General features: G+C 41.0%; 1 protein-coding gene across 1 annotated transcript; it reads left to right on the forward strand.

Moving 5' to 3' along the window:
* The first annotated feature begins 205 nt into the window (after positions 1-205).
* On the forward strand, positions 206-9,346 carry TPD52L3 (TPD52 like 3). The gene is given in 3 exon segments (XM_019727170.3): positions 206-298; positions 8,413-9,053; positions 9,055-9,346. Coding segments are annotated over 3 exon segments (1,026 nt in total).
* The last annotated feature ends 11,518 nt before the right edge of the window (positions 9,347-20,864 follow it).

Raw genomic sequence — 20,864 nt, forward strand, 5'->3', positions numbered from 1 at the left:
ATAAATGACAGAGTTACAATCTGAATTCAGTCTTCTAATGTCAACATCTATACTCTCACCATCCAGCCATTTAACTAAAGATGTTAAAAAGTATGTAAACTCAGTGGTGAGTCATGTTGATAGCACACACCTTTGAAATAATGTGAAGAGAATGGCATTCTCCTCTGTGGTCATTCTCTCCCAAATCCATAACCCCTGTCTAACCATGAGAAAAACATCAGACAACCTCAAATTGATTGACATTCTACAAAATACTCGACCAATACTACTCAAAACTGTCAATGTCATCAGAAACAAGGTAAGTCTGAAAAACTATCACAGACCAGAGGAGGGTAAGAAGACTCTAGGCCTACATATAATGTGGTATTGCAGATGGGATTCTCAAATAGAAAAGGGACATTAGGGAAAAACCAGGAAATTCAAATTGTAGAATTTAGTTAACAGTAATATACTAATATTGGTTTCTTAGATGTGACAAATACAGCATAGTACTCAAAAGCTTTTTTGTTGTTGTTTTTTTAAGTATGTAACAAAGTAATTTGAATTTTACTTCCCATCCCCACCCAAAACCCCATCTCTTGAGGTATTTCTTGGTGAGATGTCTAACAGATAAGAAGCTGGTGTCAGAATAACACAAAGAGAGAACCAAAGGAGAAGCTTTCTTTCCCATGCCAGAGAACTTATTCCAGGCAAAGAGGATGAATTTTATCTTGTTGCTCTTGGAGAAAGTCCTCTGGAACCTAGCCAAAAGTCCTGAGGCAAATGAAAATAATATGTAGTTATCCATCTCTTTCTTACTACTATGCAAAACAGACATTTTATACAGTCTTTCCAGGCACAAAGTGCAACTATGGGGTTTTATTCAATAATATATTAGACACTTGGGGAAACCAACTCTGACTAAACCCTGAGATAAAAGCAGGAAGCCCCCTTGGTTAGCTCAAGGAGAAGCCCCAAACTAGAATATAGAGGAGGAAGGCTTTTGTAACCAGACAACTGCTGATAGGTGAACAATAGTTAGCCAGGAAATAAGCATTCCAGGCAGAAAGAACAACAAGGGCAAAGGCCTAGAGGTGAACTTGCATTTTCAGAAATGCAGTAATTTAATATGCCTGGAGTATAAAGTATATGGTGGGAACTAGAAGAAATAAGGCTGAAGATGTTTCAGGATATATTATAGGAAGGAAAAGTCCATTATAAATAAATATGAAGTCATGTGTATCAAGTCATGTGTAAATATGAAGTCAAGAAAATATCAAGTGTATGTGCAGGAATGGACTTCAGAAAGGCCTGAAGCCTGCAGTGGTCCACCAGAGAACCTGACCTTCAAGTCACTGTCTCAATATACAACCTGCATAAATAGAATATATAAATATGTTGTGGTATACGCATACCATGGACTACTATACAGCAGTGAAAAATGAATAAACTAGCAATACCACCAACATGGATGAATCTCAAAAACAATGGGCGAGTCACAGAAGAATACAGGCATGATTCCATCTATATAAAGTTCAAAAATGGTGACAGATCTTAACTAGACTTATGGTGATCATTGCACAATATATATAAATACTGAATCATTATGTTGTTCACTTGAAACTAACATAAAGATATATGTCAATTATACCTCAACTAAAATAGATTAATTAAAAAGTTCAAAAATAGGCAAAACTAAGTAATACGTTATTTATACATATATAAATAAGTGTTAAAAACTTACAAAGAAAAAAAGAAATGATCTCCCCAAAATTTGAAGTAGAGGTTAACTGGAGGGAAGTAAAGAGAATGAGGACATGTAGCGAGCTTCAAAAACATTGAAACATAATACTGTTTTTTAGTTGAGTGGTTGAGTACACAATTATTTATAATTTTTAAAGGTACATATATTATATATACTTTTGTATGCATGATATATTTCAGAATTTTTAAGAAAGAGAGTAAAAAGTAAAAAAAAAAAAAAAAGTTTAAAAAAAAAACCCTAAGCAATCCTGGGTTTAAGATTAATATCCCAAGTTTGCTACTTAATAACTATGTGACATCAGACAAGTTATTCTCTGTGTACCTTGGTTTCCTGGTCTTCAAAACTGGGGAAAACTGAGTCTCACAGAAATTAACAGTATTTGTAATACCTACCTTTCGATATTATTATGAGGATTAAATAAAATAACACATGTGAAAGGACTCAGAACATTTCCTGGCACAGATTAAGCAGCCAACAAACATTAGAAATCTCCATTATTTTAATTGTTGTAGCAGATATTTAATAAAATGATAATTGACCTCTGTCCTTTCATTCAGAAAGGGAAGAGAAAACAGTGTAAATGAAGATCCATTATGAATTCCAGTAGAAAAATCAAGCACAGCCATTAATTATTGTAGTTTGCTGCATGACTACTGTATTTCTTCAATTCTAAAATGTGTATTTTGTGGCATTTGAATGTTTCTAAAGTTAGAATTGTGTCTTAAAATCAATGTAAAATATAGTAGGCTTTTCCTCCTAGAAACCTTTTATTAAAATGATGATGTGTCTTACAATTGATTGTGTCTCAGAATCAGAAAATAAAGTAATTATGCTGTTGCCATAGCAGGCATGACAGTTTTTAGACAAAAATAGCTATGCAACTAGGAAATAGAGTCCAAGCCTCAGGTTTTTCATGTTACAGCAAATCAACCACAATGGTGATAACCTTTAAAAGATCATGAACTTTCTGTTAATCGCCTGATTGTCCCCAGACCTCTACAGCCTGTGGATACAAGTGAGTCCGATTGTTTTGGCCCCACATGTTGCTAGGTCTAAACCTTCAGTGCCAAGCTTCGGACTTCAGCACACACACCCCCAGTCTCCACAGTTACTTCTGGGAGTCTTCTGTGTCCAGGGTCAGCCCTTCCACATGCTTCTGCTCTGCACTCTCTGTAGACGTCCACTTTGTCCCCAGTCACTTGAGGGAACGTGTATCTCCCAGTGCTCAAAATCTGAACATCCTCCAGATAAAATGTTCCCTCAAGGAATCTGGGTCCCCTGCAGATATTTTAGCAGAAGCCTATGCCTTTGTTGGAACTGCATATAATTCAGAAGGTGTGTTCATTGGGGAGGAGTCTGATAGTGAGAAGCAACTGTCAATCTTCTCTTTTTCCTTTTAAGGCATCCTCTGAATTTCTAGATCCTGACTAAAGAAACAAGGCAAGTTCCTTGGCAGAGCACAGATGACCTGCATCTATCAACCCACTTGACCAAGTCTTTTCTTCTTTCTTCTCTTAGATGACTCCCCACTGTTGCCCCTAGGACCTATCTTCCAACCTGCTATCCTCCAAAATACAAAAAGAAAACAAAGGTCAAAACTTCTGGAAAGGGAGAATCTGTCTCCACCACCACCCCCTTTCTCATCCAAATGAAAAAAAAGAGAATGAGAACACCTTCCATTGTGAAATTCCCCTAAAGAATGCCCATATTGCCCTAAATAGAGGGCAATGGGCTTTGACACGTAGTTCACGGGCTTTCTTGCCCTTTATCTTCAGCATTAAGAAGGCAGTTTCTGGTTCAGAGTCTGGGAGAATTTCTGGAACCACTAATGTTCATGCAAGCATCAAAGGAAAAGTACATCCTCTGGAAAAAAATACAGTGTTTAAGAAGCCTTTGCAGGCCTTTATATAGACAGCCTTCATATTTCCAATAAGAAGCATCTTCATTTTTAATCTAGGGAAGTTCCTGCATCTTTTGATCATTTTCCTTTCCCTTCTCTCCATCCCTTCATCTCTCTGCCATTCCTCTTCTTCTACCTCTGAGGATCTGTATACAAAATTCCTCCTAACAAGCCCCTTCATCCTATACATATCAATTTATGTAAATGGACCCTTGAGGGGAAAGGATGCTAGTTTTTCAGATTCAACCATATTTTGAATGGAAATTGATTCCCCCCGGGACTCCTGCCAAAATTATATACACCACCCAAGAGAGTGAATAACAGTTAGTAATAAGGCCCAATTTAATATCCTGATAGTATGTTTTGGCTTCAGAGAGGAAAATACTATTCTATAATATACCTAAGTATTTTGTAAATTAATTTGTCCATGTAGGAGGGATGCTGAAAGGAAATGTCATCCTGGTCCTAAACGAAGATCAACTCAACTATTGAAATATGAGAATTGCTAGCAATAACACTTGCCGCTGTAAACTGCTGCAAATATCCCAGTTCGTGCTGAAGACTAGTTATGGGGAGGGTGACTCACTGCATATATTATTCATGGAGCTGGGCTATGATGTGAGATTGTAGTGAAAATAACTTGCAAATTGAAATCAAATATAATATTCTGGTTTTCCACAAGAAAAGCCCAACTACTAATTTTCTCCTCCTACTCTTGAAACATTCTGACTGTATTAGGGTTTCAACTATATGCCTTGTTTTCAGGCTCAATTAAATATTTAAACATTTTTCCTGGTATTCAGCTAAAATGAACAAAATGTTCATGGTAGTAATTCTGTAATACTAGAAATAAAACCCCAGAGAACTCAATAAAGCTAACAGTGCAAATGACTGGACTGCAGGGTAAATTGTCAGTTCTTTAGAAGCAATCGGAACCACTAATGTGTGCTATTTTATAAGTCAGTGTAGTCAGAAAGCTCTATATTGATCTTTTATAACAAAAGAAGTCAAATGGTTAAACCTGCTGTCACTGATAAAAGTCCTTAATCATTTCTAGATTCATGTATCAATTACTATAATCTCACTTCTTCCATCCCCAAACAACCCAGACCTAGTGAAGGGTATGGCTTTAGTTTTTACATTCAAGTTTCAATAATTTATTTATAAAACATAACATACAGGCCTCTAAATATTAAGAGGAAAACAACCCATCATTTTGTTGTACCATTTACCTTTATGTTTACAAAGGATTGGTATGAATCCATCAACCTTACTAGAGAAATAATTCAAAATTCATTCTTTACTAAAAATGGATCAATCATATGTCTTCCTTAGAAACAAAAGATAGCAAACCATTGTAGTAGAGTTAAAAACAATTCTCAAGTTCATTCTTCATACATTACTGAATCATATTTTTTTTTGTTTTTAATACCTAAATATCATCAAAAAGCTTTCAGTTTTACATGAACAATTTTGTGAGCCTTTCTATGTAATATAGATTATTTCACTATCTAATCTAGAGATGCAAAATTCTAAAACCATGGGGCAATAGTTTGGAGTTTTACTATTTAATTAACAAAAAGAATAGTTTATTCAAAGAATTGGTTAGAGTCACTATAAATATATGAAATTTCATTTGATAGATCTATATTTTCAAAATATAAACTGTTGTTTTGTATGTGGTTATGCGTAAGCCTAATAAAATAAATTGTTCCATTGTGCTACTTATGTGTCCAGGTCTACTCAGGTGGTCAGAACTTTGCTAGATAGGAGGCCTTCTTCCAGAGACCATGTTTTGATTTGGCATAAGTTGCTGAGAGAGGTCAAGTCAATTTGCTATGAGGGAAATCACTACTAAAAGGAATCAAAGTTTAACAAAGGAGTTCATACTTCGAAGGGTGAGAAAGAATAGAAATAAAAAACTAGGTAGTGAGGTTGGTAGCTGAAACAATTCAGAGAAGGGCAATCAAGTGCAAGTTCAAATATGGTGATTTGGAATCTCAACTTTGAATGGACAATGTATGTTCCATGTTATTTAGCTTAATTCAGGGGGCTATTTACCCTTCATCCTTAGTTTTGAAAGAGGAGATCTGGTTCAGAGTCATAGCATTCCTAAAACCGCTAATATTTCTGCAAGTGAAGGAGGAAAAGTTCACCCTCTGGAACAAAATAGTTTTTAGGCAGTCTTTGTTGCCCTTTTCTGGCCTTTAGACATGTAGCCAAATCCATCATCAGCCTTTCATGTTTCTAATTCCAGTGTTTGCATTGTTCCAAGAACAATACTCAATTTTTTAATCTAAGGAGAGATAATCAGGGCAAGACAATAAACACTACCGAGTTATGTGAAAGGGTTATTGAATATAAACCCAAAGCAGGGCTGAAATTGGTTTGTATGCCCCGCTAGATGCTTCATTGGAGATACACAGGTATGGCTATGACAAATTGCTGAAATTTGCTGACGATCGCATCATGTTCCACAAGATCATGCTTGCAAGAATTACGAGAATATCCAACAAAATCACCAGAATCTAAGACTTGCTCAAGGCCATTCCCTGGGAATCTGCAGCCAGGCAATGAGCTATGGGATTCCTGAACACCTGCCCTCACTAGATTGTAGTCCTGATGTTTCCACTGTATAAATTACAAGCTCTGAGTAGAAATAGTGGATATGGTGGATTGACATCCTGACAGACCCTATCCAACTACTTCTACTTTACTGTGCAGATCACCTCCCATAACTAATAATCATGTATGAAAGCTAACGGTTAAGTTGGCTAACTCATCCTAGAAAAAGTGCTACATATCTCATTGATGAATATCACTATGGTCACCTTCGAAGTACTCCCCTTGGAAAGCTATGCACCAACGCCAGCACCTAGTCCACCCTTCAAAGCAATTTTGGAACTCTTTTTCTGGAATGGCCAGCAGAGTCGTCATCGTATTACCCTTGATGTCCTGAATGTCATCAAAATGTCTTCCTTTCAATATTTCCTTTATCTTTGAGTAAAGAAAGAAGTCATTGGGAACTAGATCAGGTGAGTAGGGAGGGTGTTCCAATAGTTATTTGTTTGCTGGCTAAAAACTCCCTCACAGACAGTGCCGTGTGAGGTGGTGCATTGTTGTGATGCAAGAACCATGAATTGTTGGCGAAAAGTTCAGGTTGTTTTCATCTAACTTTGTCATGCAGTCTTTTCAGCACTTCAAAACAGTAAACTTGGTTAACTGTCCTGTTGGTACAAATTCATAATGAATAATCCCTCTGATATCAAAAAAAGTTAGCAACATAGATTTGACTCTTGATTTGGAACGACGGAATTTTTGGTCATGGAGAATTGGCTGACTTCCACAGTGTACTTTGACGCTTTGTTTCAGGGTGGTATTGATACACCCATGTTTTATCACCAGTGATAACATGGCCCAAAACATCATCTTGCCTCTCCAAAAGGTCTTGGCAAACTTCAACTATTCTTTACTTTTGTTCATCAGTGAGCTTCTTTGGGACCATTATGGCACACACCTTTCTCATGCCAAGATTTTCAGTGAAGATTTTCCTAACTGTTTTTCTCTCAACGTTTACTTGGTCTGCTGTGCTTCTCAAAGTCAGCCGACAATTTTGACACACAAGTCGATGAATTTTTGCAATATTTTCATCAATTCAACTCGCTACTGGCCGCCCTGACCTCTCTTCATCAGTGATGCATTCTCTCCCCTCAGAAAAATGTTTAATCCATTTGTACACTGCTGTTTTCTTCATGGTATTATGCCCATAAACTCGGACTAACATGTCTGATTTCACTTCCACTTTTGCCAAGTTTAACAAGAAATTTAATGTTTGTTCATTGCTCTAATTCAAGCTCAGACATTCTCGCAATGGCACACAAAAACATGCAACAACAATAATGAACACCACTCAGCAAGACACCACCACACGTTGCCACAAACACAGCTGTGAGACACTGATATACCAAGGTTATGAAACCTTACTGAGCTGTTTGTACAGTGCTGCCAATGTAAGCGCACGGTGGCAAGTTCGCGAACTTAATTGTCAGACCTCATACGTGGGCAGACATGCTTTCAGAAATGTGAGTGAATGTTTGGAAAGGAAGAAGCAATATTTGCAATATTACAAATCCATGCACCATCCATTTACATATGTTTTATTGGTTCTCTCCTAAATTCTCACAGTACAATAGTCTTTCCTTATTTATTAAGTTTAAATTTGACACACCTATTATAGATTTACTCATTCTCCTTCCTTCTCCCCACCAAAATAACAGACAAACGTGACTGGTCAGATTCACTTTCTGAATTCCGCTATGCCAAGCCTCTGGCACTGTTGATACTTCACGCCATGGGAACACTTTAGTCACTATGGGACCCAAGAGTTCTGAGGGACCTTCAAACACCCTTTATGAGTGGTGCTAGGAGTTTCTCCAGGTCCCTTTGGGAACCTGAAAAGGGAAGATGGGTAGGGTATGAAGCCAGGAGTTGTAGACTCCCTGCCCCACTTTGGGGCAGGTTTTATTTATTTTATGTATTGGGCTTTTTCATACATTTCTGTCTGTACTAAGAGTTCAATTGATTTTCATGGGTTTAAAATGAGTGATGTGGTAAAAATAGGTCTGTAAGGAGAGTCAGACTTGGTTAGAAAGTCAGGACCTGTCACTTACTGTGGCAGGAGGGACAATGCCTCTCCTCTCTGATAATAATCTCAGCACTGCCTACCTCACAGACTCGATGTGATGTCAAAACACCACTGTGAGGGCAGGGGGCACGGGGACAGAGCCTAGTTCCACTGCCATCTTCCAGCCGGAAGTCCCGCCTATGCGATCCTGACCCTGCCCAGCCCTCCACCGCTCCTCACGTCACTTACCCTTCACCCGGAAGCAGGCCCCATGGGCCAGACAGTCCACTCCGCACGCCAGGACATCGACCTGCAGGCCCTGGCATGGATTCCACCAGCCAAGATATGGATCCTTCCGGCCTGGAATCCCTACGCACTGGCCAAGAGTCTGACCCTGCAGCTCTAGGTTTCAACTCTACTGGCCAGGATTATTTCTCCAGTGGCCACGAGTTCTACTCTCTCTACCAAGAATTGGACCTGGACTCTCTTAACGAAGATTTTCTTTCTCAATCCACACCAGGTGCCATAACAGAGACCTCTACGGGCACACATGAATCCCACCAGGCTGCGGAACCACAGGACCTCACAGAGGCAGATCAAAAGGTGCTCAAATCCGAGCTCACTAAATTGGAGGCAGAAATTGTAAGCCTACGCCATGTGTTGGCAACCAAAGAAAGACTCTGTGCAGAGCTCAAGAGGTATCTGGGCCTCACAGCCTTGGTGGGGCTGAGGCAGAATCTATCCAAGAGCTGGCATGATGTTCAGGTCTCCAATGCCTACATGAAACAAGACGTCAGCTGCCCTGTCCACCATGGGCTCTACCATCTGTAGGAAGCTTGCACACATGAAGAACTCGGCCACATTTAAATCCTTTGAAGGTCTGCTGGGGACAATCAAGTCCAGAGTCGGAGGTGGCAGAGAGCTTGGTAATGACTGCCTTCCTTCTTCAGGGGTGTGTTTGGATGATCTGCCCCTGGTTTCAGGGAGTAGGTATGATCCACTCCTAATTTCAGGGAGTGGAAATGATCCAGTTACAGAAAGTGGGGATAACCTGCTTCCCTTTAAGGAGCGGGAATAAGCCCCACTGGTAACCTTCCCTGGCCACCTGACCAGTGCAAGAACTCCCTTCCCTCATCACAATTGTAACTCTGCCCATCAAAATGAGCAACCTAACCACAATGATAAAGTTAATTCAGAAAATGGACCGAGTTCAGATTTGAGAAAAGTAATGTCAGTTTGTACATAGATATTTGCTGATGTTGAGATAAAGAACCTAACATTTTGTACCCGGTTATTTTACACTAAAGTTTGTAGATGAAATACATCATTATCCCAGCCTTCCTGAGGTTGCATTTAAATACACAAGACAATGGCTCCAGAGGGGTATAAGGCTAAAGCCCAAACTCTTTTTTGGAAAACTAGTCTTAGGTGCTAAGGATTCAGCAGTGACCAAAACAAACAAAAAAATCCTTGCCTTCTTGGAGCTTAATTCATAAGTTAAATAATATCACAAATACCCATGCACCCACCACACTACTTAAGACCCTGCATAGCTATTTTCCAGAGGCTATGAACACTTTGTAAAAATTCCTGGTGAAACTGATTCCTTCCTAAGTAGCTTGTCTTCACACCATGCTTAGCCTCTCCTTTTTATTTTGTCACATTTTAACTTGATAGTATGTTTTCAAATATCCTAATATTGACTTAGAACCTATATTGTAAACCAGGCTGCCATACTTCTGACCAACTGGCTACAAACCTTTGCAGGTTCTTACCACCCCTTCAGATTCTGTAATTCACTGGAAAGACTTACAGAACTCAGGAAAGCACTATACTAATGATTACCATTTCACAACTATTATAAAGGATACAAATCAGACTGGCCAAATGAAGAGACATAGAATGAGATTTGGGAAGAAACTTGAAGCTTAATGTCCTCAGGACACATCACTATCCCAACACATCGATGTATGATTAGCAACCTAGGAAGCTCACTCATGCTTCAGATGTCCAGAGTTTTTATTGGAGTTTTATTACATAGGTATGATTGATTGAAGCATTGGCCACATGATTGAACTTAATCTCCAGTCCCTCTTTCCTCTCCCAGAAGTTGGGAGGTGAAGTTGATATCATGTGGCTCAAATCCCCAAACCTCTAATCACATGACTGGGTCTTTTTAGCACAGCCAGTCCCACCCTGAAACTATCCAGGGACCCACCATGAATAACAAAGACACTTCTGTCACTCAGGACTTCCAAGGATTCAGACGCTCCCTCCAATGAACCAGAGACAAAGACCAGCCACATTCTTCCTTGTACAACAAAATCAGGCAATAGGAAGCTACCCTACAAAATGGTCCCTCAAGCTGCACAAACACAAGCAAAGGGTACTGTGCCTGTGTCACCACGCAGCAGCCTGTTTGTTTCCTTCTACCTGCCCCCAAAGAAAGGAGAATCTGCAAGACGGATCCTTTCAGGGACTTTGCTAAACCTTTGTGTTTGCACCTTATGCCTCCCTGTTTGGTCCCAGAAAGATGACTGGACAGTCAACGACGAGTAAGATTCCTCACGGAAGGAACAACTCAAGCCAGACACAGTCACGTGGGGACCAACAATAGAACCCACGGGGTTCACAGAGGTGGGCACAGCCCGCACCTTCCTTAGGCTAAGGAAAGCCTCAGCCTCTGTGGCTGCATTCCTTCCCACAACCTGCAAGGGAAGTGATTCAATGAAGTGCTCTCCATCTATTCATATGCATATAGGTTTTGTCCCTTGGGGAAGTTGAGACTTACGGTCTGGTTGCCGGTCCCTTGACCTCCGCATTTAAATTCTATTCATGGCTACTGTCTTTTCTTGACCCTGCGCCGCCCTCCTCGCTCCCCCACAACCCTCGTTGTGCAGGATGCGACATGCCTGCATGCCCCCTACCCCCATATACTTCTTATAATTTAGCTGGTCAACATTCCTTATTACTGCCACAAAAATATTATATAATAATTCACTGCATTGCTCTACCATCCAAAATAGCTCTTATCACTTCCAGACCATTATTAACTCCAAATTCCCCAAACATTAGTCATTATTAGTAACACCATAGTAGTTGGCACAGGAAAAAGCCAGACTACAAATGGAGGGATATAAAATACCTTCAGATGCACCAATGACCATTAGGTTGAGGCAGCAATGGAGATGGAACATCTACTCCACTCAACCCTGCACAAAACTGGAAGAATTCTCCCTTAGCATATTCAAAATCTTTGGAAGCTCATATCTAATTATTCCCATCCCTGCATATTCATCTTGCCCTCCATTGATCCTTGCTGAGCCTGGTCCATCTAGACTTTATCCACCTTCACATATTATCTCCCAGCCCCAAAAACCTGGACTGGGAAGCCAGAGCACATAGAAGTATTAGACACCTCCTGGTTGAAACCTCAGCTCTCTCTATATTTAATACCACAAAGAAGTTACGGATACAGAAAAAGGGGGTGGGAATCACCCACCTATTGCAAGCATATCCTAGGCCCTGGCCAGGGCCTTTCATCGAGCTTTCCTAACGGGGCTGGGTGGGAGATTAAGGAAAGGGGGGTGATCCTTTGCTTCAGCCATCCTGGACACCCTGGCCTGTTGTCACTCTGACTCTCCTTCTTCCTCTAAACTCTGCCCCACCTCTGTCTGACTCCAAATCTTTGGCTCTCTACACTCCAAATTTTGAGCCTATCTCTGGGCCTGTGGATCTGGGATTCAAACCAAGTGTTCCCATCAAATGGCTCTTGTTTTTCCCTAATGGACTCTTTTATTTAGTTTGCATTTTGATCTCTGACTCTGTGTTGCTGTCTATGAAAGCTTGATAAGTCCATCCGAAACTTACAGGAGAGGAGTCAGGCAACTCACACATTTGGAGTCACTAAAGATTGGCTTGTTTGCAGTGTTTATATTGCCGAAAGGGCAAACATTTATGGTAATAAGAGCTAATATTTATGTCACTTACTGTGGACCAGAAACTATTCTAATATGTTTCATACTTTAAGTCTTTTAATCCTCTCTATAGCTCCCTAGGTTCTTTATTATTCCAATTTTACAGATTAGGAAACCCAAAATCAAAGAGGAAAAGTAACTTTCCCAAAAATACACAGCTAGTAAGTGACAGAGCTATCTGAAAACCAGGAAAAGAGGTCTCAGCAAAAACTAACCCTACCATCACCTTGATCTTGGATTGCCAGCCTCCAGAACTATGAGAAAATAAATGCCTGCTGTTTGAGCCATGTTTAGTCTGTGGTATCTTTTAATGATAGCCCACCAGACTAATATAATCTTCTTTAAATTTTTACCTAGAAGTCACCCCTTTTGGCCACACTACATATAATTTTAAACACCATATCCCCATTTATGGCTTTAGCACTATATACCATGGGTTTTATTTTTGTTATTTATCTTTCTCATTGTCTGAGAACACTAGAATATAAACTTCATAGAGGCAGAGATATTTTTGTCAGTTATATTCACTATTATATCCCCACCATCTAATGCAGTGTCTGGTACATAGTAAGTGCTCAGTAAATAAATGAGATGAGGGAAGAAAGTCCAGGAGCTGACTGGGTCCTCCTACATCTCATCAAACTCCATAGAACAGGAAGGAGACAGTGCTGGGCCAAAACGTGAAACTGGGTTGTACTTAGAATGGGGTCAACGTGATGACAAATATCAACTTCAACAAAAGGTCAGAGTAGCCAGAGTCAGAAAGGCAAACAAGGTCCAAACCAAGGAGACATCTGAAGTCACTGACAACTTAAGGGCATGTAGGCAGCCAACAATTAACTCTGCCATATACCTTATTAAGCCCTGTGGCTTTTACTTCTGCTTGCTTCTACCTGCTCAGATGTCTGCCTCCAGAAGGCTTTAAAGGATTCTCATTCCTCTTTTGGTACTCCTGTCCTTAGCCCAGGAAGGCCTGGTAGAGATCTGAGGAATGTTACTCAAGTCTACTCAGTGCCATCCAGTTTCCTTCCCTCCTAAGATACGGAATGGGCCTCACACCTGCGTGTGGTGAATGAGAATCAGGAAGGATATTTCAACTGCAGAGGTTTCCATAGAAGAGTGAGGGACCCCAGCCCTCACTGGGCTCCCCAGCCTGGAGTACTGGTACCAGGAAGAGGAGTCCCCACATCTCTCTGTGAAAAACAGTGGAGATTCCGACCATCCGGGTGGGACAGAAACCTGCGAGAAAACCCAAAGTCCTCTTAAACAGCCCGTGAACAGACTCACTTCCTCGCAGGCACTCACCTTGGGCTCTGGTGGAGGGATGGTGACTCAAGGGTTTTCAGAGGCATACTGGAACAGACTGAGGTGTGTTGCTGCATGGTAAGAACTGCAGGACATTCACCATTTTCACTGCTCCCTTGCAGCCAGCAGGTGGGCTATATCTTTCCTGTGTTGAGCCCGCCCCCTCTGGCCAAATCTGAATCTGATTGGCCTGGTGAGTTTCGCTGCTCTGCCCTGCTGACTCCCCCAATGCTAGAGGGACTTTCTCCAAGAGCAGCCGGCTGCACCTAAACTACATTCTTTCTTGGAAAACTATTGGAGTCTGCGGGCTATAGGCAGGCAGCGACTGCCCTCATTGTGCTCTGAGACTTTGGCTGAGTAGCTCCAGGCTCAGCGCTAGCACCATTTCAGAGTTTATATTAACCTGGTAATCACAACAACTCTTCCCACTCTAGTGACTCCCTGAGAAACTGCCTCACCCCACTCTCGTACTGCATGAGCTTTATCAGTGGTTGAATCTTAAGGGAACCAGCAGGTGACAGCAGGCCGCAGGGCATCCTGGCTTTCTGCAGAGCTACCCCAGGCTGATGGCAGCCATCCTCGGTTCTCAGGATGGCCTCTCCCACTTGCCTCCAACTTTAGTACAGGCAGTGAACAACGCGGGATGCTTTGTAGCTTCTATTAGGTAGTCCCAAGCCAGTTACAGGCAGTGTGTGACCTGGCCTTCACTGGAGCTCTTCCCAAGAGGCCTCAGAACCAACATACTTGGAGACCGGCTTCAGACCACAGCAGAGCACCACCCAATTAAGACCTCAAGTGGAACACACAAAGGGTAGTCTCAAAAGGCACCAGAGCCTGCTGGGGCAAATCCCACTCAGTGGAGTAAGCCCCACACACAGCAGGGGGCCAAACCTCACAGCCAAGCAGCCTGAGGACCAATGCCACCCACTGATATGCCAATAGTAACCACAGCTCAACTATACCAGGAGGGCACACACAACCCACAAAAGGGACACTCCTGGGGTACCCAGAGCCAGGGACCAGGGAGACTGTACCAGGGCTCCACAGCGTACATACTACATAAGGCCACCCGGCCAAGACTAGGAGACATAGCAGATCTACCTAATACATAGAAACAAACAGAGAGGCAGCCAAAATAAGGAAATAAAGAAATACGTCCCAAATGAAAGAACAGGAGAAAACTCCAGAAAAAGAACTACACAAAATGGAGGCAAGCAACCTATCAGATACAGAGTTCAAAACAATAGTTATAAGAATGCTCAAGGAACTTAATGAGAACTTCAACAAAGAGATGCAAGCATTCAAAAGGACATAGAAACCATAAAAAAGAATCAGTCAGAAGTGAAGAATACAATAATAAAGAATGCACTAGAAGGAATGAAGAATGCACTAGAAGGAATCACCAGCAGACTACATGAGATGAAATTGGGTGCGTTTAGGGTGGCATGGCCATAGACATCAGCAGACTAGATGAATAAAGATCAAATCAGCGATTTAGAAGGCAAGGTACCAATTGGAACAGTAAAAACAAACAAACAAACAACAACAACAATAACAAAACAAAAAAAACAGAATCCAAAAAAATGAGGGTAGTTTAAGAGACCTCTGGGACAACAACATCAAGCATAACAAGATTTGCATCATAGGAGTACCAGAAGGAGAAAAGAGTAAGCTAGGGATTGAGAACCTATTTGAAGAACTAATGACTGAAAACTTTCCTAACCTGGTGAAGGAAATAGACATACAAGCCCAAGAAGCACAGAGAGTCCCAAACAAGATGAACCCACACAGGCCCACACCAAAACACGTTATAACTAAAATAGCAAAGTTTAAAGACAAAGATATAATCCTAGAAGCAGCAAGAGAAAGGCAACTAGTAACTTACAAGGGAGCCCCCATAAGATTGTCAGCTGATTTCTCAACAGAAACTTTGCAGGCTACAATGGATTGTCACAAAATATTCAACATGATGAAAAGCAAGGACTTACAACCAAGATTACACTACCCAGTAAGACCATCATTTTAAAATCAAAGGACAAAGAGCTTCCCAGACAAGAAAAAGCTAAACGAATTCATCACCACCAAACCAGTATTACAAGGAATCTTACAGGGACTTCTTTAAGACAGATTTTTTTTAAAAAAAGAAATAAAAATTATGAATAATAAAGTAGCAATAGCTACATATCAATAATTACCTTCAATATAAATGGATTAAATGTTCCAATCAAAAGACATAAGAGGGCTGAATGGATAAGAAAACGAATCCTTATATGCTTCCTACAAGTGAGTCACATCAGATTGAAAGACACACACAGATGGAAAGTAAAGGGATGGAAAAGTATTTCATGAAAATGAAAAAAATAAGCTGGGGAAGCTATACTTACACCAGACAAAATAGACTTTAAAACAAAGGCTATACCAAAAGACAAAAAAGGACCAAATAATCCCACTTCTGGGTATTTGTCTGAAGAAATCCAAAACACTACTTCGAGGGGACATGTAGACCCACATATTCATTGCAGCATTGTTTACAACGGCCAAGATGTGGAGGCAGCCTGGGTGTCTATTGATGGAAGAATGGATAAAGACGAGGTGGTACGTATATACAATGAAATATTGCTCAGCCAGGGAAGGGAATGGGTTCTTGCCATCTGCAGAGGCATGGATGGACCTGAGGGTATTGTGCTGAGTGGAGTGTCAGACAGAGAAAGATAGATGCAATATGATTTCACTTATATGTGGAATCTAAAGAACAAAATAAACAAAACAGAAACAAACTAATAGAGAACATTTTGATGGTTTCCAGATGGGAGTGGGGTTGAGGATATGGGTGAAAAAAGGGAAGGGATTAAGAAGTACAAATTGGTTGTTATGAAGTAATTATGGGGATATAGAGTATAGCACAGGAATACAGTGAATAATATTGTAATAACTGTGTATGGTGTCGAATGGATACTAGATTTATTGGGGAGGGGTTTGGGGGACAGGGTGAAAAAGATGAAGGGATTAAGTAGAAATTGGTAGTTACAAAATAGTCATGGAGATGTAAAGTAAAGCATAGGGAATATAGTCAATATTATGGCAATAACTATGTATAGTGCCAGGTGGGTATTAGTCAGGGGGAATCACTTCTTAAATTATGTAAATGTCTAACTACTATGCTGTACACTTGAAATTAATATAAAATAATATTGGATTTGAATTGTAATTGAAAAATTAAGAATGGGGGAAACGGTGTAGGGGAATATGAGGTTCAAATCTCCAGGTATAAAACAACTAAATCATGGGGATATAATGTACAGCATGGGGGGTATAGTCAATAATATTGTGATAGCATAGTGTGGTGTGAGATGGTTGCTGAACTTATCATGGTGATCACTTCTTTAAGTATATAAATGTTGAACAACTACAGTGTACACCTGAAACTGATATAATGTTGTATATTAGCTATATTTTGTAATAAAAATCTTTTAAAAATACAAATAAAATTGTTACCCATTTGATAGCTATTCAAAAAAAAAAGTTTCCTTCCCTCCTAGAGCTTGAGAGTCCTAGGAAAGAAAATGGTCATAGTGCTCCCCCATGTAGTACCTGAAGTCGCTCCAGGCTCCCCTGGGAATCTCTTGATTTGGCCTACCTTCCCCCACTGTCACTTTGCCTGCCATTTGGATTTCACCTCTCACTATTCCTTTTTGATGGCACTGTAGTTGTGGTTTCATTCCTGGATGCTGCTTCTTGAATTACCTTAAGCACTTTACTCATCAGTCTCTAAGCACCTGAACCCAGCCTCTGGGGGCTCCTGCTCCTATAGGGGTGGTTTAGAGCAAAGGAATAGAGAGAAACTATAAAGCACCACTTCTTACAGCCATCTCCTCCAACTCACAGCTTCTCAACATGAGGGGGTGCTACTCACACAGTCATTTCACCCGGTTTTGTGCCACACAAACTCTATTGTCATGCTTTTCACCCCTAAACTTCCACCAGTCACATCTCTTTATGAAATGTGTATCATTAAAGCCTTAATCTATGATGCTCCATGAAATATGGGTAAACTTCGCACCAGTTTCTTAAGTAGAAAAAGACTTACTGTTAACTGGGGTTTTGACTTTAACTTGTAGAACTTACGTGCAATACTGAGAAAGGAATCAGGAAGATTTTGTTGTTAACTCCATAAAGTATCTGACAAAGTCTGTGTATTCACTTCAGGACCAGGCAAGCAGAGGGAACTCCTTGTTCTAATACAAAATGAGAAGAGAGAAATCCTTCTCAGAAGGATGAGATTGTGGCAGTGGAGGGAGAAGGAAGAGGATCAGTTATTGGGGCTAGTGGATGAAAAGAAAGGAAATATGCCAGGAGCTACTCTGAAGATGAACAAGAAGGGATTCTTAGCTTCTCGCAACACATCATCCCCCAGTCCCCAAACTCCAAAAGCCTCCAGCTTGGGGGCAGTGGAGGAGGGAAGAGTCCCCCATTCTTGGCATCCTTAGTTGGATCCCTGAACACATCTTCCCATAAAAATATTGTTCATCAAGTGGCAAAATCCTATAGTTCTGTTGCAACTCTACTTCAGAGCACTGTGGGTTAAAGATAGCTAACCACCATGCATAATATGGTTTCTATGGAGAATGCATTCTGATTTCCATATAACTCACTTCTACAAATGAACCACTGGAATTCTGCCATTCTGACATGGGGACTGCAACTCTCAAATGTTAGGTTCATAGGACAAGGAAAGATTGTGTGTCCTTTTTGCTTGAGAGCTTTCTTATATTGCCTTTTGATCATTCTAGAGATACGGAAATATGTTCCCTTCTTTCTGGCTAGGCCTCAAAAGATTCTGAGGTCACGGACCAAAACATCCTTTGATTCCTATAGAGTCAAAGCAAAGATACTGTGTCTCACTTGCTTAGAAATAGAAGCGAACAAGTAAAAGTCAGAGGAAGTTTAATTTTAGCTCCTCTAGGGCAGTTTGATCATCAAAACTACTAAAGCATATTTGATAAAAATGCACTTCTTTACCAAAGCTCAGAGAATTAAGTTTATTTAAATTCAGATTATTAAACTGTATTTTAGCTGTTTTAATATAATTGTATATGTGGAGCAGGGATGACTCATACAGTCTTCTGAGTGAAGCTGAAAGTCTACTTAACTCTGAAAAAATGCCATTACTAAGTGAGCTATAGCTCATTGTTTACATGCAAGCTAGGCACCAAATCATATTTACCCTTTTGGGGGACTCTTAACGAAACAATGCAATCAACTTCTAGTACATGGAAATATTTCCACACTGCAAGCCCCACCATCCCCCCAGGGCAAAAAACAAAAAACATGATTTGAGAACAGGAAGAGATAAAACAGGCTTTTTTATATGATGATTTGATCATTAACATTTTTACATACAAGAAATGTCCTGCAAATATTTAAAGAGCATTCATTAGCATGAGGACTGTGCTCAAGTCCTGTCAACCTTGGTGTCATGCATTTGAGCACATGCTATGTGCTAAGGATTTTACACCTATTATCTTCTATAATCCTCACTGAAGCTCTTCAGGGAAGAAATTAACATTCCTATTTCACAAATGAGGAAATTAAGGCAGAGAAATCACGGGATTTGCCCAAGTCTTTGCGGCTTGCAAATGGCCGAGTGGATGTTTGAATCCAGGTGCATCTGACTCAGAGCCAGGCTCTCAGCTGCCTGCTGCCTCCTAAAGGGTAGAAGTCCTGCTGCCACTATTAAACATTAGTCACTATTGCCAAGGATTGCCCAGGGGCATCTTTATAGTGCAAGCATCATAGGCAAAACATTCACAAAGGTTTCCTCTGTAGGAAAGAGGGCATTTGCAAGAGAAAGGTGATCGCGAGTATTACTGCCAGTAACAAATCCTTAAAATTTTAGTATATGTGCTGCCGAAGCGAGCACCAAATCCTTAAAATTAATCTATACTTTCTGTGCAATAAATGGTCTTCAGGCAAGTATCTTTTAGGATTAGAATATGAATAATGCGATCGGCATAAAAACAGGCATAAGGTGTTGTAGAGATATAGGTGCCCTGCTTGGGGGAGCTGGCAGAGGGAATAGGCATGCACACATGTACACATGTGAGCACACACATGCGTGCACCTTGGGGAGTGGTCCTGCTGCGGGGGAGGAGAGAGAGAGAGAGAGAGAGAGAGAGAGAGAGAGAGAGAGAGAGAGAGAGAGAGAGAGGAGGCAGTGTGCCAGTCCCATCTCTAGCCTTGTACAGAGGCTTAATTACTGGGATGCTCAAGTCTGGGGACCTGAGCTCGCTCATTGCATGACCTTCTCCTGAGGCTGTGGCTAAACTGTGGTGGAAGTTTGGATGCTCCCCCTCATTTCCTTCAGGATAGACCATAAAACTGTAGAGGTGTCAATCCTTCCTCCTGGCAGGTGAGTCCTATCAGTCCCTGTGGGTGGACCTTTGTTGCTCTCCCTGTGGAAATGGCTGTTGGCCTTCAGGAGCAGAGCTATTATCTGCCATATTTCCTAAAGCGCAGTATGTTAGAAATACAGTCAGTGTGTACCCACCAGCACTCCCCCCAACCCCCAATTCTCAACCAAAACTCTGGGTATTCATGAATCATTATGGCTGCTTAATTTTAGAGAGTTCTGCTGAATTGCCTCTAAATTTCTCTGAATAAATGAATGGGCTTAGCTGCCCACAGCAGTTGCTATCCCCAGTATCTGTGAAAGCAGGGTCTGTATCTGCATTCCAACCTCCACTGACTGGGTGGACCCTGTAGGAACTGTCCTCAGGGCTCTGAATTTTGTCACATTCCCCAGTCCCAGGGACTAAAGAAAAGCAGAGCCATTGCCTGTTGCCAGGGCAACCAAGCAGGTGCTCTGAATCTAGAGGTTCATAACAAATGCTCCATTTCTTCTTGCTGGGAGGCAGACGTTGTTGTAGCTAGGGCGGAAGTTAGATTCCCAGTGGCCAGAACTGGAACTGTTTGCCATGCGGCATCAGGAGGTCAGAGGAGCCAGTTAAATCAGCTGACATTGCAAAGCCGGCAAGACAAAGAGTTAATACATAACCCAAAGGCCAGAGGTTGGGATTACAGAACTAAGACTTGAGAATCAGGCAAACTGGGGTTCAGTTTACAAGATGGTAAGGAGCAAAGAAAGGTGTCCAAGGGCACTCCTGTAAAGAACCTCAGGTATTTGTACATGAAACCAAGACACCATGAAACATAAAAGGCTACATGGGCAGTTTGGGGACAGAGCCAGGAGTGTAGTTTCCAGGCTCTCAGCCTCACATGGAAAGATGCTGGCTCAGGTAGTAAATGGCCATCAAC

This window comes from Rhinolophus sinicus, chromosome 16 (genome assembly GCF_057876585.1).
Source record: "Rhinolophus sinicus isolate RSI-liver-muscle chromosome 16, RSI-T2T, whole genome shotgun sequence".
NCBI lineage: Eukaryota > Metazoa > Chordata > Mammalia > Chiroptera > Rhinolophidae > Rhinolophus > Rhinolophus sinicus.